At 39.0% G+C, this 19,411-nt stretch overlaps 3 protein-coding genes across 3 annotated transcripts; 2 read left to right on the top strand and 1 right to left on the bottom strand.

The window, feature by feature from the left end:
- The first annotated feature begins 457 nt into the window (after positions 1 to 457).
- LOC311259404 (gamma-aminobutyric acid receptor-associated protein-like 1) lies at positions 458 to 4,575 on the top strand. Its single transcript, XM_084356547.1, has 5 exons — positions 458 to 629; positions 1,959 to 2,048; positions 2,228 to 2,306; positions 3,285 to 3,403; positions 3,962 to 4,575. Exons 2-5 carry the CDS (start codon positions 1,959 to 1,961, stop codon positions 4,025 to 4,027), a joined length of 354 nt encoding a protein of 117 aa, XP_084212673.1. The 5' UTR covers positions 458 to 629; the 3' UTR covers positions 4,028 to 4,575.
- A 282-nt stretch (positions 4,576 to 4,857) lies between these two features.
- On the top strand, positions 4,858 to 11,910 carry LOC311260112 (uncharacterized protein). Its single transcript, XM_084357624.1, has 8 exons — positions 4,858 to 5,099; positions 5,326 to 5,424; positions 8,867 to 9,073; positions 9,181 to 9,285; positions 9,584 to 9,679; positions 10,447 to 10,610; positions 10,728 to 10,825; positions 11,721 to 11,910. The coding sequence occupies exons 1-8, from the start codon at positions 4,964 to 4,966 to the stop codon at positions 11,845 to 11,847; spliced, it is 1,032 nt and encodes a 343-aa protein (XP_084213750.1). The 5' UTR covers positions 4,858 to 4,963; the 3' UTR covers positions 11,848 to 11,910.
- Positions 11,911 to 12,056: 146 nt separating this feature from the next.
- trpv6 (transient receptor potential cation channel, subfamily V, member 6) lies at positions 12,057 to 18,803 on the bottom strand. The gene is made up of 17 exons (XM_084357953.1): positions 18,722 to 18,803; positions 18,384 to 18,531; positions 18,154 to 18,251; positions 17,950 to 18,072; positions 17,075 to 17,215; positions 16,806 to 16,904; positions 16,475 to 16,650; positions 16,211 to 16,357; positions 16,028 to 16,107; positions 15,815 to 15,950; positions 15,001 to 15,087; positions 14,839 to 14,915; positions 14,590 to 14,755; positions 14,364 to 14,430; positions 13,978 to 14,246; positions 13,783 to 13,889; positions 12,057 to 12,718 (listed from the first exon to the last, which is right to left on the bottom strand). Exons 2-17 carry the CDS (start codon positions 18,512 to 18,514, stop codon positions 12,460 to 12,462), a joined length of 2,163 nt encoding a protein of 720 aa, XP_084214079.1. The 5' UTR covers positions 18,515 to 18,531; positions 18,722 to 18,803; the 3' UTR covers positions 12,057 to 12,459.
- Positions 18,804 to 19,411: the final 608 nt, after the last annotated feature.

The following is a 19,411-nucleotide window of genomic DNA, read 5'->3' on the forward strand; positions in this document are numbered from 1 at the left end:
ATTTTTCATTCTTTTCTTTAACTGGTAGAAATTAGCTTCCGTTGTTTTGGTCATTTATAAATATAACTGATAAAACTGCACTTTAGCGGCAGTGTTGCACGTTCACTGCGTGAGTTTCGTGTAATCACCCAGATGTGTGTGCAGCAGCTGTTTACAGAACAAACAGTGCAGATAGTGAAAGAAAGGCCCTCACGTCGACCACGTAGGCTGACCAAGGCGCGACCAGAGGCGTGACCCCGCCGTTGCCTGGCCCACTTTACAAGAGCTGCTATTGGTTACATGTGCCATCAATCATAGAAAACTAGGCCACGTCAAGTGAAGACGGACGGCAGTGCTCATCCAATGAGCGCACTGAAACCCGGCCTTTTGCTTCTTCTGATTGGACAAATGCGTCCATCAGTCTACACTCTCGTCTCTGATTGGTTACAGATGTGGTGGGCGGGCGTTGCAGTATTTGTTGTTGTTGTTGTCGTTCAGCAGTCGACATCTTTGATATATATATCGCGCTCCTGTACGTTATGACAGTATTTTGAGCCAATAATTTGAACGAAGCTTGACGACATAAGGGACCAGTGGAGTTTGTCCGGATCTGTCCTGTTTTGTGAAACGTGTTTTTGTCTTTTTTGAAGGTAATAATACGCGAGCAGCAGCGTCCTGTTGACCCGTTAGCTGCAGTTGTTAGCGCTAGCTAGCAGCACAAACAGCCTATTTTTGCTACAGTTAGCGAAACCATAATTTGCATGCTGTATATTAAATGTAGAGACGTTGTTTAGTCAATTCAAAATCTTCTTGTTAGTCAGCGTTAGGTGGTTGTGTTGCTTTCTGTGTCGGTTTTAAAGGGAAGGTACGTTGAGGTAGCTGATTTCGACACCGTTGTGTAAAGTGACGTGGCCTCATTTCACGACGAGCCAAACCTCCTGAAACCAAAAAACTCGTGATCACATCAATCTTTGCACTAAAAAAATCGAGAAGTATGAGGAGTTTGGTCCTCATTAGGCCTGTATAGTTTCAGACTATTAAGCGATATTGTTACTGACGAGTGTTTTCACCGTTAGCTTCACTCTCTCACCACTGACACTGTTGTTTACTCCAGCCACAGCTGATCTGGTCGCCCAGCCCTAGTCGAGAGTTAAACTCCTCAAATCACACGATGTACACTCCATAATATTCATATGATGTTATATTTATTTCCATATTTTTACATTGGAAATTAATTTAGAATCCACTCATAGTTAAAATGACCTTATTTGACTGTTTTGGGGCCGATTCAGGAGATTAAATTAGGGTTGTGAAGAATGATTGTTCTCATTACTGATTAAACTGCAGACTATTGTTGTTTCTTTACTCCATGACACTTAAAAAAGTAGGAATAATGGCCATCCCATCTCTGAGTTTTGCAGTGTCTTGTTTTGTTATCAGTTCACAACAGTATATAAGATAGTAAAACAAATAATTGCATGATTGATTAATCAACGTTTTTTCCCTAAATTAAATGCTAAAGAAAACAAAATAATAAATCACACTGATGCAAAAATCCTGTCAAATCAAATGTTTTGCTCAAGGATCAGCTAAAACCTTTGGTTAATTAATTCAATCAGTCAGTTGAGTCAATCAACATTAAGGATTGATTGCCAACAGTTTTGATGATTGATTAATCCTTTAAGCCATTGAAATCAACAATAGCTAAAAGCAGATAAATAGAGATACATGTCAAAGTGTATATAGTGTAGAATATACCCTCTACAAAACCACTTGATTAAAAGATGTCTGCATTTCATCTTGCAGTAAACAATGATGTGCTCTTCAGGCTGTCAGTATCACTTGTTGCCTGAATGCACTGGTGCACTGGTTGGTGAAGTCAGCCAGTGCTCTTTCTCCTTTGTCTGCTTGGTAAATAATGCCATTGTGAGGGACTTCATGTTTTCTGGTGTTGTTTTCTGTCCTTGGGTTGTTTTCAGATGGGCAGTCAGTACCAGCGCTCAGTGCCACTCGAGGTGAGGAGAGCAGAGGGAGAGAGAGTTCGGGCCAAACATCCTGACAAGATACCGGTCAGTATGACATCTAAGTTTTCACTGTTGTCATGTAGACCTTTTCCTAATGTCAGCTCTCTCACTAGAAGAGGATAGCTATGAGTCCTTAAATTTATTTAAACTGTAAAGTAGTGTGAATTATTTTGTTATTGTTAGATTTCAGTGATGACTGATTACTGTTGGCTCTTTTCAACCAGATCATCGTGGAGAGGGCCCCGAGGTCACGAGCTCCCGAACTCGACAAGAAGAAATATCTAGTGCCCTCAGATTTAACAGGTGAAACAGAAAAACACGTGCAAAAACTTCCGAAGCCCAGTTTTATTCTCTCAAGTAACATATTTATATCCAGCAGTCTCATGAGCTAGCCAAATCTCGCATATTTACACATCTTAGAAACTATAGGTCTCCCTAAAGATTTAGAATATAAAAAGTCAATCACCAACATTTTATATATGGTTATTATAGCCTGATTAATTTATATTGGATACAGATATTGATATTTGGATGTTCAAGAAATCGGATTGGGATGGGCAATAGAGAGACTGTTTCTCAGGGATATCAAAACAAGACTTTTTTGTTACTTACCTGGTGACATATCCAAAGACATATCTGCGATTAGTGAATACTGCTTTGTTTACGTTTGGTTAGAGAGATGAATAAATACAGTAAGTGTGGAATAACTATAAATACATAATAAATGTGCTATTGTTTAATGTTTTTAAGTTACTACTTCTAAAGGAAAATAAACTCACCACATATGTTCAGAATGTTCTTCCCTGGTATTTGCTGACTTTATTGCCACCTACTGGCTCGGCATGCTTTTGTGGATGTTTGGAATTGTTTTTGGATTTTTGTGCATGCAGAGATATTTTGTAAAATGAAGGTTGTGTGGACAGAATAAAAAAAAGAAATATATAAGGTCTAAATGTAACTGAGCCATCGTTAATGTTATTAATTTCACCTGTGCATTCTCTGGTGTGACAAGTCAAAATGCCTGCTGTGTAAAAAGGTCCATAGTGTTCTGCAAAGTAAAACTACAGGATTCAGCAGGCTAGTGTGAGTGTTGTGGATCACAATTTGCTTGTAGTTTTTTTATTTGGAACGTTTTGTTTTCTGTCACTGAATCTGTCTCGAGGCTGACCTGTGACCAGGTCATGTCCCACAGCTACTTGCTTTCTCTGTCTTCAAATGAAATGAAACTACTGAACGTGACCACTGACCAGTCCTCTCTCTGTCTCACCTTCCTTTTTTTAGTCGGCCAGTTGTGCTTCCTGATACGCCAGCGTGTGTCTTTGAGACCGGAGGAGGCACTCTTCTTCTTCGTCAACAACTCCCTTCCCCCATCCAGCTCCCCTCTCTCTGCTGTTTATGAGGTAACTGCACCCCTCCACACACGTTCACATGGGGATCCTCTCCAACACACACACAAACACACCCCACCAGCAGGAGTACAAGCATATTTACCAGATTGCCGCCCTCTCGTGCAGCTATTTGTGAGTGCGTATTAACACCTAACATAATTGCAAAGTTTCCACTGACACACAAACATTTCCCCCCCTTCACACTACATACCAGAAGTGTCATCACAGCCAGACTGTGTTAGACAGATCTGCTTAGACAGCAGTGTTGCTTCACTTTTCCTGATCTCACAAGTATCCTGTCAGTAAACCACAAACATTTCAATGGGAAAAAAAACAGAGAAGAACCAGAGGGTTGTGGCAGGCTCAAACAAAGCAGTGAAAAGACATAAAGTTTTAGTCATTTTTCGATATGAAAATTCTAAGAAGCTTTGTATTCCCGCTAAGTAATCAAATGAGGCTGACAGATCATGTTCGAACAATACTTCTGTGGGTGTGTCGGTCCATGTGCACATTCTTCAGTACGCTTGTCGTGCTGAATTATGCATTTTTCTCTTCTTTGGTGTGTTCCAGGAGCACCACGAAGAGGACCTGTTTCTCTACATGACCTACAGTAACGAGAGTGTGTACGGTGCCTGAGGGAGGACAAACGACTGCAGAAGGAGAGAGAGACAGAGAGAGAATGAGAAAAGTCAAAGTGAGACTGAGGAATTAAGAATTATGGCTGTTTGTAATGCTTCACACCACTATTATCCTTTATATTAGTTTTGATAAGTAACTTCAGTACAAGGTGGAAGGAAGGCTTCGCACAAGGCAGATGGGTCTGTTAGGTTTACCTTTGTCAGTATTTCGGGGTGACCGTAAAGCATTTTAGCTCTCGTAGTCATGTTGATTCCTTACTTGGTGAAAGAAAAAAGAGGAAGAGTGAAAAAGGAAGGAAGAATGCATTGCAAAAGGAAGTTATTAAATTTATGTTGAGGGAGCTCTCGTTATCTTTCTCAGTCATCTGTATTTAATGCAAATAGTATTTTTTTTTTGTAAATTAATATCATAAACTTTTGTGGAAAATAAAGATGAAAAATGCATAAATTTCTCTTTCTTTTTATATGATTATTTCTGTATGCGTGTGTCTTTATCTGCAATACCTGTGGTTTTAGATGTCAATAAAAAAGACGTCAAAGTGAAAATATGAATCAAAACCTTTTTATTGCTAGTCGAGCCTTTGAATTAAAGCTGGTCATCACACAGTCTAATACTTAAAAAGCATGTTGAGATAATTTAGGATATGTACACACATGCACTTTCCCTCAAAGCTACTTTAACATTCATCACATGTGGTTTAGAGGAAGATAAAGACTGAAGAACTCCTCATGGGGAAGTGGTCTGTCTTCACGGATCTGATGAGTCACATACTTAACTGGACACTTGTCATGTTTAAAACATAATTCTGCAACAGGAGTCTCAGCTGCATTTGTGTCTGCTTGACAAAAGGTTACATAACCTCGTCAGTTGACTAGCCAGTCCTGAAAGACTTTCAGTGCAAAACGAAAGTTAGAGAAACAGAAGAGAAGAGCCATGGAGATGGACGAAATCGCCACAGAGGAGGAAAGATATGTAGAAGATGTTCGAGCAAGTGAACCGACACTGGAGGTAAAACCAGAGGTAAAACCGGAGGTAAAACTGGAGTTAAAACTGGAGGACAAAACTGAAGGTACAAGAAATTTTATCAAGTCAGGACACAAACACATGCTTACATTGTAGAACTGAAAATTCTGCATGTAATGTATTAATTGTTTATTTTATTTTCTCCAAAAAGTTTAATAAAATACTGAGATTGTGCTAATATTAACACATTTCTTCTATATTGTTGTGTTAATATTTGTAAACAAATTCCTGATGTTTTTAAAATGTGTCTGTCTATTTTTATCTGGCTTTAGGGGAAGCTGAGCCAGACCACTATTCTGAACTACAAAGTCCAACGGATGACATCTATTCAGAAGCTAATTATGGTGGCGCTCCAGTGAAAGAAAAAGCAGGTACCTTTTTATATGAAATGCACGTTTATCATCTGCAGAAATCTTATTTCAGCACGCCTTGACGCATGCATGCGTGTCTGTGTGACAGAAACACAACACTTAATTTTGTTTAAACACTTGCTTTTGACACTGCTTAGTCAAATTTTACCTTACAGTAAATTTAAATTCAAAGTAGAAATAAGGTTCAGTATGTAGGCTTTGCATCAACTTCCCTACATTGGTGAGTAATCACAAATGTGTTGTCATCATTAATGTCACCATGGTGGTGCAGATGAATAACAGCTGCCTTTTTAGGTGATTTATAAGAATTCATGACTCGAGTGATTCTCAGAAAAAAGATTCAGGCAAAAAACAAATGAAGAAAGCAGAAGTTGATTGTGACAGTTATAAACCACAAAAACGTTCATGATAAAACTGCTGTTATTTAGGTAGGACACGTATACTACTTAAATACTGACTCTAGTTGTTTAATGTTAAGTTTTAACATCTTCTAATTTACTGAAGAAAATGTAAGCACCTAAAAATAGCATAAATAACATGTTTAGGTATTTTCTTCTGTGTAATGTAAAAGAAAAACAGATATCGAGGAACTTTTTGTATAATTTTACTTTGCTATTTGCTGTCTGCAATTCTAGATAAACATTGAAATACTCAAAATGTTCACAGTTTAAAAAACTACCCCACTCAATGTATGTTCTCCTAATGTTTTTAAACTTTCCTCTTTCACAAGCTAAGTTAAAATGTATAGTAAGCAGTGATGTCATTTAATTAAGTACCTATATTTAAGTTCTGTACTTAAAATCTTGAGGCGCTTGTACTTTACTTCAGTATTTCTATTTCCTGCCACTTTACTTCTGCTCTACTTCTTTTTTTAGGCATATATTGTGCATTTTACTCCACTAAATGTATTTGCTACATTTTGTAACTAGTTACTTTTTCAGATTACATGAAGCATCAGAGACAAAGTAGCTCATTTTCGACAATCAGATAAAAAAACAAAACACAGACTTTGATGATCAGATCCGATAACCTACAACACGCGGTATTAACTCATGTACACTTACTTTACTTGTACAAATACATTTATGGCCAGAAAATTACTTTAAATTCTTAAATACATTTAATATTAGATACTTCCGACTTTTACTCAAGTACTGTTCATATGGGTGTCATTCACTTTACCAAAGTAATATTTTAATTTTAACACGGCAGTATGTATGTTTGACTTTTGGGTACTTTTTACAGCACTGACAGTAAGAAATGTTGCAACTTATGAGTATGAGTAAATGTATTAATTGTTTGGTCGGTATAAACTCTGAACAAAGAAAAAAATGCCCATCACTGAAGATTAAGAAAACTTTAAAAAATCCACATATTTTTTGCATTTTGTCTTAGAAATGACTCAAAAACCATCATTAAGTCAACAGATGGTTTCAGCTCTAGTAAGTAGAAATTGATGATTAATTAAACATTACAAGTTTTTATTTCACATAATCATTTGCCTCAGTTTAAAAGCCTGTTTTACAATGATGAGAGCTTCATCCTTGCTGTGGTTAATTCTGGCTCCAAAAACTTTAATGTGAACCGGTAGACAATGTTTTTGAATTGAACATACTGAAATATGTACAGATATACATTTATGATAATAATGCTTTGTATAAACAAAATTTCTTGTGAAACAAAGACTTATACAAACAGAAACTAGAAATAATTTATGTGTTTTCTGAGGCTTTAAGTATTTTGTCTACATAATTAATATTTGTAAGCGTAGGTGTAAAAATAAATTTCTAAATTATACTCAGTTGACAAACATAAAGAAAATTATTATTTATGTGAATATATCTAAATCAAAGGTCAAATCAAAGGCTGCAACTGAAAAAGGGTGACGACTCAGCAGACATTTTGACATGTCACTGTCAGAAGTGTTAACGTTATTGGTAACAGTTGGGGTTTTCCTGCCATGACGAGACAAAGTTTCTGCTCGGAAGATGAACTGAAGTATCGAAACACTTAATCCAGTTGCTACGCAGCAGCAATAACAATACTTGTTGCCCTACATACATAAAGTAAAAAAACTGTTTGATGGACAAAAACAATGACGTGATTTCATGAAATGTGTGTCATGTCTTAATGTCTGTACATTCTGACACCAAAAAATGTTTTTATGTCTTTTGTTTTGTTGTATTGCACCAATTCCATGAAAGAAAATGTAAGAAAACGAGAAAAAATGCGAGAGAGAAAGAAAAAGTAAACAGACGTGGCAAAACTAACGTTACTGTTACTGAAAGATATGCCTGTCATCCAAATAGTGGTCAGTCGACAAATACAAATAGGTTGAAGCAATAACTATTGATGTACACTAGTTACTAGTTTACAAAGCACACTTAAGATACAGTATCACAGTTTATTATTTAAATAACATAGTTACTATGTAATTTTGGGGAAGAAGAGAAAAGATCTTTATTGACTGATTCTTTTAAACAAAACTTAACTAAAACCAAAACAAACTCAATAAACAAACTATCTTTGTTTTCATGACTGAATAAACTGAATAAACAAACTGACCTTAAAGGACAATTTCATACTGTTTGACTTTGTTTATATTTGGCGGACCCTGCCACCTTTCTAGCTTCAAGCAGTGTTCTGGGACCTTATTTTCCTCCGAGAACAGCTCGTTTATTCAGTTATTGAAAAATAAATATGTCTGAGTTTGTATTATTACCTTGTTACTATTGTAAATATTAAAATTCTGAATTTGAGTCTCTTCTCTAAAACTACATAGAGCCCCTTTAAAGTATTTCACCAATATGAAAACTAACCAAAGAAACATAATATATCACTGCTCTCGCTGTTTTTTGTGAGGTAAAATGCTTTTTAAATATATAGGATCCCTTGATATTTATTATTTTTCATAATCTGAGGATGGAGAGCAGAGTGTCACTTTGTGCAGAAAGTCAGTCATTTAAGGGAATTTGGATCTTAAAACTAATTTGCATCTTAACAATACAACTCAACAGGTGTTTGCTTTTGACCAGTGGCCCTCGAAGGGAAAAAGTTTGAGCACCCCTGGTGTAGACAGTTTGTTATTAAGAAGTGTCCTCAGCCATGCCTTGTCTAATCCTTCACCTTAATACAGTGCACAATATTATGAACATTAATCATATATGTAGTGTCTCAAAACTCTATCAGTTGCAAAGACAGGATGTACAGTCAGTACATCCTGTCTTTGCACTGAGTTTGACACTGAGTATCTGTTGTTTTGGAGTACGACGTCTCCTGACCGTCAGGATCTGTCTGGCCCTCTCTCTCTCTCACACACACTTGTCCTTGAAGAGAGAGACAAAGAGAGATACAGTCAGAAGTTAAAAAAGAAATCGAAGGACAAGTCGAGCACTGTGCCCCATGAATAATTCAATAAATGTCATGTTGCTATGGTGATGAGACGATGAGGGGAGGGGGGGGGTGCGTCTTTTAAGTGCACTGTTGCCAGCTGAAGGAGCAGGACGAGGTAAACAAGCTCCAGAGCAAAATCCCAGGACACGTTTCTCCATGTATATCAAATTTTGTCGCAGTTATGGTGAGGATAAAAAAGACGAAGCCGATGAAAAATTGTCACCCGGGTTATCTGTTAAACTGGAGGGCGAAAAAGGTATGACAAAGCATTTCTTTTGTGTGTGTTTTTTTATAGCCTTGATGGTGGTCTCTGCTGCATTCCTTAAATCTCTCAATGACATCCGGCTGATTCTTTCTTTACAGACAAACCGGCCGAGGGAAACACACGTCTGTACCGTGCTATGTGTATATTCCTCACTTTACTCTGCCTGATCCTGTTGCTGGTCGTCATTGTCCTCAGTTTGAAACGTGAGTATCTGCGGCCATGAGCCTGACTTTATGTGAAAACAAACCACAGCTGGAGGGGTTATGTTTGTAACACCAGAGCAAAGCTAGAAAGGATTGTAGTTCCAGTAATAAAAGGAAACATATGTCAGAATCACATTGCTTTTATTCTATTTTTGCTCATGACAACAGACATCGATCCAGGAACACAAAGCTTATCCTGTTTTTTTTTTTTTTTTTACAAAGCTTATCCTGTTGCTTTCCAGCCTGCAGGCATTAGTCTGCTTCCTAACAACTCCTCCCTCTTCTCTCTGATTTCTAGTCCAAACTGGATCTACAGCCTGCCCACAGACAGTAGTGGGAGATACTTGCAACTATGAGCGGTGCCAGACTTTCTTCCCCAGCGCTCCACCCCATCGTGAGTGTGATGCCAAAGGGGCGAAATGCCAACCTTGTACAAGCAAGATAAACATCTATATCAAAGAAGAACAAACATCTTTTCAATCACTGTGTTTTAGTGACAGTTCTGTTTTCTGTTTCTGCCTCAGAGGAAGTTGGTTCACTGTTTTTGGAGAACTGAGAGCACTTTTCTTAATTTAACTCGAGATTCAGCTGAGTTTAATCATTTTTGTTGTCTCCTCGTTTGTGATTGCAGACATATGCGTGACAACAACACGTAATGTTAAAAATAGAGGCGAAACTTTAAATGGAACCAAAAACTATAAGGAAAACCAAAGCTAATTGAACACGCAGATAGTTCAACGGGTAACTCCACCAGTTTTACACATTAAAGTGTGTTTACAGGTCTCTGGAAGCACAAATACATATGTTAAACAAGTAGTATAAAGCTTTTTGTGGCTCCAGAGGACGCTGCATGCATCCTGATGATACCCTCAAAAATGTGTGAGTCAAGGACTGTTTACTGCACTCTGGTGTCATTTAAAGAAAGAAAATATAGAAAATACATAAAATGCAGCTGCATTTTTGCATCAAATAATTCAACTTTTCTTTGAATTCTCAGAAAACAGTGCAGAATGCTTCTTTTTCTTATAAACTTTTGGAAATCTGTGGCATAAAGTAATATTTCTGTCTTCAAAAATTCTTTGAGTTAGTAATATTAACTTTTAACTTAGTAACTTCATTCATTTTTTGCCAACATTTCGCAAACTGATGTTTTGTTTTCAGATCCCGCTCCAGGTCGCAGGTGTCAGCAGTGCGCTGACGGGTGGCTGACTTTCGGCCGCTCTTGTTTTTTCCTGTCCACCTTCAGGCTGAACTGGGATGAGAGCCAGAGGAACTGCAGCGCTAGCGGAGGATCTCTGGCTGTCATTAGCAGCCTGAGTCTTCAGGTGGATCTGATATTACCTGTTCCTGAAGTACAACCATGCAGTTAATAAGAAAGTAATAACATGCACATGATATTGCAAATTTTGATTTGTAAATGTCAGTGGTGCTCTGTCTCCTAGCGTTTTCTGACTAAAGAGGGGAAGTTGCAGTACTGGATCGGGCTGAGACAGAACAGCAGCACATGGACCTGGGTCAACAACACAGCGCTGCAACTGAGGTGATTCTTGGAGAGTGACGATTGATTGATTGATTGTTTGATTGATTGACTTTTTTTGTAAATTTGGGTGGGTTAAATATAAATATGTACGATTTTCATGGTTTGTATGAAAGTGTTCTGGCTGGAAAGGAGAAAAATAAGATAAATAAAAGGTACTTTTATCTTCATGAAATTGTTCTTTATGTATTTAAAGGTCCAGTGTGTAGGGATGTTTAGGGGGATCTAGGTGAGGAGTGTTCAGTTAGGTTGCAATATGCATCCTCACTGCTAGATGTCACTAAACCCTACACATTTAACACAATTAAAATACACAATCAGTTGATTAATTTAGTAAGGTATATATTTTAGCTTATCTATTTATATTTTGGTATTCACACACACTAGTCATGTATTCATTCACGTATAGCTCCGATGTTTATGTTTAAGAAAATAAATGTATTAAAGATATTGAGATTCTTTTTTATCCTTATATTTTATAAATATTTCAAAATGTATGTTAAACATTATTTAATTTAGGCAGTCGATGTTCTTTTCCCCTCTGTCTGCGCCCCCTAGTGGCAAGGAGGCCAAGAAGGCCTGCGCCTAGATCCTGCACAGGCTACAGTATAAATAATGCAATATATAAAAAAACAGGAATTTTCACTTTAGATAGATCTCATGCTCGTGATATCGCAGTCGGTGGAAGTTACCACGGCCACAACCACGAAGTGGCAGAAAGTGTGAGTGGTTATATTAACATAACGTTCAGCTTCAATCCGCAAAGTAACTAAGAACTAAGGTATTTACAATATTTCCCTCTGAATTGTAGTGAAGTAGAAGTATCAAGTCTTTGTAAGTAAATGTACTTAGTTACATTCCACCACTGTGTAACATTCAATATTCTTTTCTTTTGCAGTTTTTGGACAGGAGCCGGGTCAAGAGGGGACTGTGGGGTCCTCGGCAGTGCAAACCCAAATGAGAAGAACTGGTTTGCAGCCCCCTGCGAAACCTACACCTACTTCATCTGTCAGCTGCAGATGTGAGGACATCAGTCGTCTTCTTCAACAGAATAATGAGCAAATTAAAATTCTGTCAACAAGCATCAACTCCTCCATAACATTTCAAATCATTTCTCTTTCCACTGCACATCATAATCAATAGCACCAGCAAAGAAAAACATTCTTTTATATTAAAAGCTTGAAGCGCAGTTTATTCAGATTTTTGTACGTTTTCTTGTGTTGCCTGATTTGTATTCTAACATGTCAGCTGCGTCTAAGAACTAATATATACTATAAGTACTTTACTCTTATACACTGTGTGATTCTTTATACTGCTGTCAGACGAATAAAGGCCAGTGCGCTAGTTTCAACAAGGTTTTATTCTCATATAAAAATGTTCATGCAACTACATAATAAGTTGAACGTCTATGTCTCACTTTGTTCTAGCTTAACATATATAACTGCTACATAGTTTCTACGTTGCTATAAAAATAAGGCACTCTTCTCTATAGCATAATACTGCAGGAGTAATTGCACCGTTGACCATACAGACAGTTTGAGCCGTTTGAGTCCACGGCTTGCAAGTTCATTTTTGTTGATTTTCATCAACACTTTGTATGTTCAGGAATTCACTTTGGGCTCAGGAAGCTTCTCTTCCTAAACATATTTAATGTCCAGGTCGTCCTCGGGCTCTTCCTGTCCGAACTCCAAACCCAAAGCACTGTTGCGAATCATCTGCCACCCTGTCAGAGACCTCCTGTTGTTAAACCCTCCTCTGTTTTTAGGTCTTAGCTTGGGAGTCCCTGCCATCGACCCCTTCAATGTGTCAGTCTTCTCTTCCTTTTCATCCTCTTTAGAGAAAGCTTTGATGTAACGGCGCATCTTCTGAAACATCGGGTCGTTTCTGTCCTCCACCCTGCAAAGACACGAAGAGCCAAAAAGTAGTTACAGTTGCTTCACGTGGAAATACTCTCACAATGCAAACTCATGATGATACTCGTGATTTTTAAAGTATTTAACTTCCCTAAAGTTGGAGTGAAAGATCAAACTGAACCAACATTAGCCAAGATAGCCTGACTTTTGGTCCCTACAGGGATTGTACAAAGTCTTGAAAGTTAGAAAAACACTTGACTTTAACTGTTAGGATTTCAAGGTTAGGAGTATGCTTGAATTCAAATACAGAGCTGTTTGAATTTAGGTGGAGGTGGTGTGATAATAATAGCTCAAGATCTGTGAGAGTGAGAGTTTCGCTTCTTACTCACAGCACAACATGACTTGTGGCTGAGGTGCATTAGAGAAGACTTAGGTTGTGGTCATTGGACAAACTTCTTCCTGTATGATTATTTTGAGCAAAAATAGCAAGCCTAAAAAAAGTTTTAACTGATGATGTCACTGCACTTAAAATGTCTGGATACAATCTCTTTGCTATTTTGCTATTAAATGGTGTTTTGGTGCGTTTCTTCTTTAAAGGCCCTTAAAACCTTTGTTGAAAATTCAGCATCTTAGGCCCAGTCCACACATACGTGGGTACTTTAGGCAACAGGGTTTAAAAAAGGAAAATCTCCATCCAGCTGCTGCAGCTGCTCTGAGTACAGTACAGTAGGTTCACAGTACGTTCTGTATACTTTTATGCTGATGATGCAGAGTTTTACATTGGAAAACTGGCCAGATCTGGAGGAGGGCCTGTTTATTAATTATTATTTATATTATTATTATTAATTATGTAATGTTGACTGCCGACTGGAGCTGGAGGGGAAATGTACTTTAATCAACGTAGAGACGAGGGAACAAATGAAACCTGTCGCCTTGAGTAAACTTGAACTTGAGCATTGAACATTGTTGGAAACATTTGGGATAATGTATGAGCAGAACTCATCAAAATATATAATGCAGGTTTATTTGTTTTTAGGCACTTAAATGCAGAATTCTTACATTTAATATGTTTCTATTTCTGCGCCTGTTACCGCTGTATCGTCTTACCTGAGATACCAGCGCTCCCTCAGACCGTAGTTGAGCCCACACACCCCGATTCGAGGCCACAGGCAGCGGGGCAGCCTCCTCTCCAGCATCAAAGTTGTAGCTACCACCTGCACAACATCAATACAGCTGTAACCTCATAGTGGCGCACAGGGACATGATGATGAAGTGTTCCCTGCCTTTATGATTTTATCTTACCTGAGTCCTCCAGAGCTCGTCTCTCTCCTGGGCCACCCTCCAGTGTGTGTCACTCATCATGGCGATCAATAAATTTAGCAGCAGGATGTAGGAGACCACAGAGAAGGCGCAGTGCAGCACGTGGACGATCGGTGGGGTGGCGATGGTGTGGTCCACGGGCAGATCTATGAGGCCCACGCTGAGCTCAAACTGGGAGAAGAGGGTGATGGGGAAGGAGCGGTATGAAGGAATGGACTCTGGCTCCTGGGTCATATACACCATCCACAGAGCTGAGAGGAAAATGTTTAAAAAAGTACGTGAGTGAGTAGAAAATCCTCTTATTTCTTATCTTTAAAGAGTTCTGAGGGTTAAAGTCTGTTTGTACATGTCGCCAAGAATATACTCACAGGTGGAAAAACCAATGAGCACAATGAAACTCAGCCACATAAACTTTGTCAGGTCTCCAAATATAATCTAGAAGGAAATGAGACACATGGCCGGTCAGTCTGCAAACACAAATAGGTGAACCTCAAAAACCAAGACAACAACAGGTGTCTGTGAAGCAAACTACTACTACTACTACAACATGACTCATGAGCTCACATAACATGCGCCGCAATGTCTGACTCCTACCTTCTGTATCATGATGACATAAGGGCCGAGCATTTCAAAACCTCGGGCGAAGAACATGACGTTGCTCCAGCCGAGAACTAAACACAGAGCCATCACCACAGCCTCTCCCTGCACCTCAGTGGCTCTGAAAACACACAGCAGCACCACTAAGCAGGCGTAGCTGATCCTGGTTAAATAAAACACCAGAAGATTAGATGATATTTCAGAACAGTGTGATTTATTTTAGAGCTCAGATGTGTTTCTACTCACAGGATAACATGGAAGGGGCCTCCCAGTGCTGTCTGGCCAAAATAGCGCTTTGCTCCCACTCTCAGTATATCAGGAATCTGTTGGTGTTATAAAGGAGGATGTGGCAGTGAAATTAACTGTACGTACAGTATGTGTGAAGATGAATCATGTTTAATAATTCACCTCCAGCAACAGGATGACAAAAGCTCCCAGGACGCTGATGATCTCACCCGCCAGCCGCAGGTTGTCCTCATATGTCACATAACTCTCCTGAGAGGAAACATAGATGTATTAATATTAAAAGTATATTATTATTAGACTGTGTGTCACATGCAGGTGCACAGTGACATTTATACACATACACATGAACAGGTAAGGCCCAATTATAACCTAAAGCCTGCTCTTTTTCTGTAGTTATTTTGGTTTCAATCATGTTAATTACTCTGGTAAAAATGAAAATCACCCATATGAATAGTATTTGAGTCTGAAAGTATCTAATGTAAATGTACTTAAGTATCCAAAGTAGGAGTAAAAGTTAATCATACATATATTTATATAAATATATTGTGTATTATGGGTAAGTGATTATTGGCCTGGCTAATTATCAGATTAGATTTTCAGCATTTTTCTGATTGTTATTATATTATCATTATCATTTATTATCCAATTGTCAATAAAACACTGAACAACTGAAGTGTCATGTCATCTGCAAAGTAACTAGTAATTAAAATGATCAAATAATCAAATAAATGTAGTGGATTAATTATTTTTCAATGGCAATATTTTCAACGTTTAATTTTGAAATAATTGCAGCTGTGAAATACATGTAGTGGAGTGAAAATTAAAAAAAATGCATAAAATGTAAGAACACCAGTGGAGTACTTCATGAAAGTACTTAAGTATGATTACTTAGTTATATACCCCAACTGTATATATTCTTGCAAATATATCACAACATAGGTAACAATGAAATATCACATTTACAACTCTAACACACATCAAGTGTTTTCTGGACTCGGATGGTTTTGTCCATGTCTGATGTTGTGTAATTCTCCGGAGCGTCCTTTAGAGGGCGATATGCACAACACAGTGTGAAGGTCCCAATGTACAGGAGGTACAGTAACAGCAGCAACCTGAGGCAAGAAAAACACTCTGTTACAGAGACTTGGTGTGTGCACCAGATATTTTACATGACTGACATCAATTTTACCTGAAGTAATGTTTCCCATACAGGTTCCACTTCAGACTAACCAGCTGCCTCACAGGGGTCACCTCCAGTATCCCTCTTGCCTGAAGAATTATGTAATTTATTTTAATGTTTAGGATCTGTTATGTGTCATGATCTCTGATCAAACAGTCTGTGTTCCAAAATACTGTACATCTTGTATGGTACCTCTCTCTGAGGACTGCCCACGATGAGCTCCAGCACTGACATGTCGTCGGCCCATGAGTCGATCTCCGTCAGGTCGTACAGGTAAGAGGTCAGAGGGCCCAGACTCCACTGGACTAAACGCCTTTTATTAACCAAGTGCTGAAATGCCTGAGTGAGACAGAGGGAGTCACAGCAGTGGGGAGAGGATTAGTGACATAATCTGCTTCACCTTTCATGTTGGGTTCTCACCCTGCGAGCCCCCTTCCCCCCTCAGGCTGCACTCACTACAATGTTTCCCTCTTTGGCAGCCAGTTTAAAAGGTGTAAGGCCTCGGTAGTTGGGCACCATGTCGAGTGGCACAGACTGGTCCAGCTCTACATCGCGTGCCATAATCAGGTCAATGGCCTGGCACGCAATCGTCTTGTTGGGCTGCAGAACCAGAATGTGAAGCACTGTGTTACCTAGACAGCAAACAGGGGAATAAAAAGGAGGGAGTGTGTAGACAAGAGACAGGAGGTACAAGTAGAGGAGACAGAAGGGCATTAATAATAAAAACTATCAGACTGATACACAGATCTAAAATAACAATGTGCTTTTCTCTAGGAAGTGTTAGTACCACGGTAGTCCTGGATCCTGGTGCTGGCTCCTGCGTCGATTACCATGGAGATAATGTCCTCATTCCCAGCACAGGCAGCAAAAGACAGGATGTGCTCACCTGTTCACCAAATATGTATTTAGAGAAAAACACCACTTGTTTTGCGTCACTGAGCAAAAAAACACATATCACATTTATTTGGCAAATGCTTTGGTCTAAAATAACATAGATTTGTATGCAGGCTACAGCCACCACCTTCATTCTACTGTTTAATGGACCTGCTGACTTACCATAATAAATGAGTCCTCCTATCCTCTTCCTGAAGTACAGACCGGTGACTCGAGGTGTAGCCACGTCACCCCCGCGACTAATTAGATGATGAACCAGATTGATGTTCTGATTCACCACAGCGATGTGGAGAGGAGTAACGCCTAAGAGACAGAGGGGAGGAGAGAAGAGTACATTAGTAAATGAACCGTTTTGAATTTCACCAGTGTCACCTGCTGCGTGACGCTTACAATAAACGTGTGTGTGTTCTTCTGTTAATAGACCCGCTCCTTATGAGCTTGGCTGTGACCAGTGGGCTGAAGGAGGAATCAAATCATTAACTTAAAGGAACAATGGCCACATATAGAATATTATATTCATAATTATGTTTTTATGAGTGTATAATCACCTGAAACTGAGAATCATTTTGTTTTTGCTACCTTAGAATAAGCCTTTTATATATACAGAGGGGGCAGCTGCTCTTCCATGGAGTTCACATGTTGTGGTCTTTATGTTTTCATGTTACCGTTGGAAAGGAGGGGGTTAGAGGAGGGGTATTTAGTTGGTTGCAATCTGCAACTTCACTGCTAGATGCCGAAATCATGTACACTGGACCTTTAAGTAAGAGTATCAATACCACACTATAAAAGTATCACAAGTAAAAATCCTGTGAAATGCTACTGATGATGACACGTACTTATTCTGAGCAAAGAAGAAGCAGCATACATCCATATTTAATGTCTACATCTTTAATATCTTATCTCAGTCTGTCTCCTAAATTCTTCATTTTCTTAGTTGCTACCCATGAAGCTCATATCTGTCACCACATCCAGTAAAATTCAAACCGCTTCATGTGTATTTGCTGCTTCTCTGTGTCTGTGAGTTCATGTATGTGAACCTTGGAAGAGCTCGGAGGTCATGGGCTCATTGATGAGTTCAGGAGCTCCGTCCATCAGAGCCACAGCAGCGTCGAGGTTGTCGTTCATCACCGCCACATGAAGTGCCGTCTCACCAAGAGACCCTGAAGGACAGGATTGCAGTGTCACAGGTCACGTCTGACACTGAATAACAACACAGTGAAGTCCTCACAGTGAAGTCTTACCTCTCTCGAAGATGTTAGTGGATGCACAGCTGAGCAGTTTCTTGATACAACCAACACTGTTGATTTTAGCCGCGTAGAAAAGAGGGATGTCGTTGATACTGAGAGATAAAACAATAAATAAATACATGTAATATACTTAAAAATGTTGACCTGCGAATAATTAATTCAGACAAACATTGAATTTTATGTTGAAAGAAGTTGAAAATGTTTATCTTCTATGAGTCTCTTACTGTTTGGTGTAGAGCAGAAACGTCTCATCCAACATCTCGTTCCATCCTTTCTTATTTTGGAGGCGAAACCTCAGCTGGCTCCACCAATGGTTGAGCTCGCTAGGAGCAGATCTGGCCAGAGATGGAGACATTGACACCTGATGTTCGACTGGAGGAAGCAAAAGACAGGTGAGGTCCACGTGAGATTAAAAAAAAAAGCAATTACTTTTAAAAAAAAGTAGAAAGCCAGTTATTTCATAATTTAGGCCTTTTTGTTTTGGATAACTTTTTTGTATTGTTTTCAAAATAAAATACAAAAAAACTATCAAACAAAATAGAAGAAAGTGTCTCAATCTTACCCTTAAACAATAAAAGTGCCGCTCCTCAACTCCTTGTGCTCCTTAGTCATAACACTCAGTCAAAATTGGAAACAACACCTGTGAAATGTCCCTGAGGAGAAGTGAAATCCCTGTGGCATCACCATTATATATGAGCCAGGGGGGAGGAGACATGTGGAGGGGTTGAGAATGAATGGGTGGAGAGGAGGGAGGATGAGGGAGCAGCCGACAGGTAAGGCAGCGAGAGTGAGGCTTTAATGAGCAGGTTGACTTCCACCGCAGGTCAGGAGGTCCACAGAGAAAGTTGTGCTTTAAGATTCAACTCATCGTCGGAACAAGAACTCCTTTATCATGCTGATCTGAAGTTATCGTCTGTATTATGTCACCTGTGTCAATGGTTCAGTCTCTAATCCCAGTACATATCTCTGGTATCACCAGGCCTGTCTGCATTCCTCTATACCACCAAAACCTGCATGGCCACTATGAAAATTCTGCAACATCATGACAGTCAACACACTGCGGTAAGAGTTTCAAGTGAACCGTTAAGGAAACCAGTTTGGAAATTGCAAGCATGTAAGTCTGAGCACAGGTTTGTAACTTAAACCTGATATTAAAGCACGATTGTGAAGCTGCATTCGTTGTTTCTGTTCTGTTATAAACTTCTCCAGGTGAAGCTGGGATCATTCTTCGGCGTAAACATGGACATGATGC

The sequence above is a fragment of the Pagrus pagrus genome (assembly GCF_965226575.1).
Source record: "Pagrus pagrus genome assembly, chromosome: 7".
NCBI classification, from domain to species: Eukaryota; Metazoa; Chordata; class Actinopteri; order Spariformes; family Sparidae; genus Pagrus; species Pagrus pagrus.

What these genes read in the sequence shown, in the direction of transcription:
- LOC311259404 (XM_084356547.1), top strand. Translation starts at nt 1,959, where the DNA reads ATGGGCAGTCAGTACCAGCGCTCAGTGCCACTCGAGGTGAGGAGAGCA. An exon ending in AACATCCTGACAAGATACCG is followed by an intron (nt 2,049 to 2,227) that starts GTCAGTATGACA and finishes CTTTTCAACCAG; the next exon opens with ATCATCGTGGAGAGGGCCCC. An exon ending in CTCTCTCTGCTGTTTATGAG is followed by an intron (nt 3,404 to 3,961) that starts GTAACTGCACCC and finishes GGTGTGTTCCAG; the next exon opens with GAGCACCACGAAGAGGACCT.
- trpv6 (XM_084357953.1), bottom strand. Translation starts at nt 18,514, where the DNA reads ATGTCTCCATCTCTGGCCAGATCTGCTCCTAGCGAGCTCAACCATTGG. An exon ending in TGGGCAGTCCTCAGAGAGAG is followed by an intron (nt 16,108 to 16,210) that starts GTACCATACAAG and finishes ATAATTCTTCAG; the next exon opens with GCAAGAGGGATACTGGAGGT. An exon ending in ACGAGCTCTGGAGGACTCAG is followed by an intron (nt 13,890 to 13,977) that starts GTAAGATAAAAT and finishes GATGTTGTGCAG; the next exon opens with GTGGTAGCTACAACTTTGAT.
- LOC311260112 (XM_084357624.1), top strand. Translation starts at nt 4,964, where the DNA reads ATGGAGATGGACGAAATCGCCACAGAGGAGGAAAGATATGTAGAAGAT. An exon ending in ACTGGAGGACAAAACTGAAG is followed by an intron (nt 5,100 to 5,325) that starts GTACAAGAAATT and finishes ATCTGGCTTTAG; the next exon opens with GGGAAGCTGAGCCAGACCAC. An exon ending in TTAGCAGCCTGAGTCTTCAG is followed by an intron (nt 10,611 to 10,727) that starts GTGGATCTGATA and finishes TCTGTCTCCTAG; the next exon opens with CGTTTTCTGACTAAAGAGGG.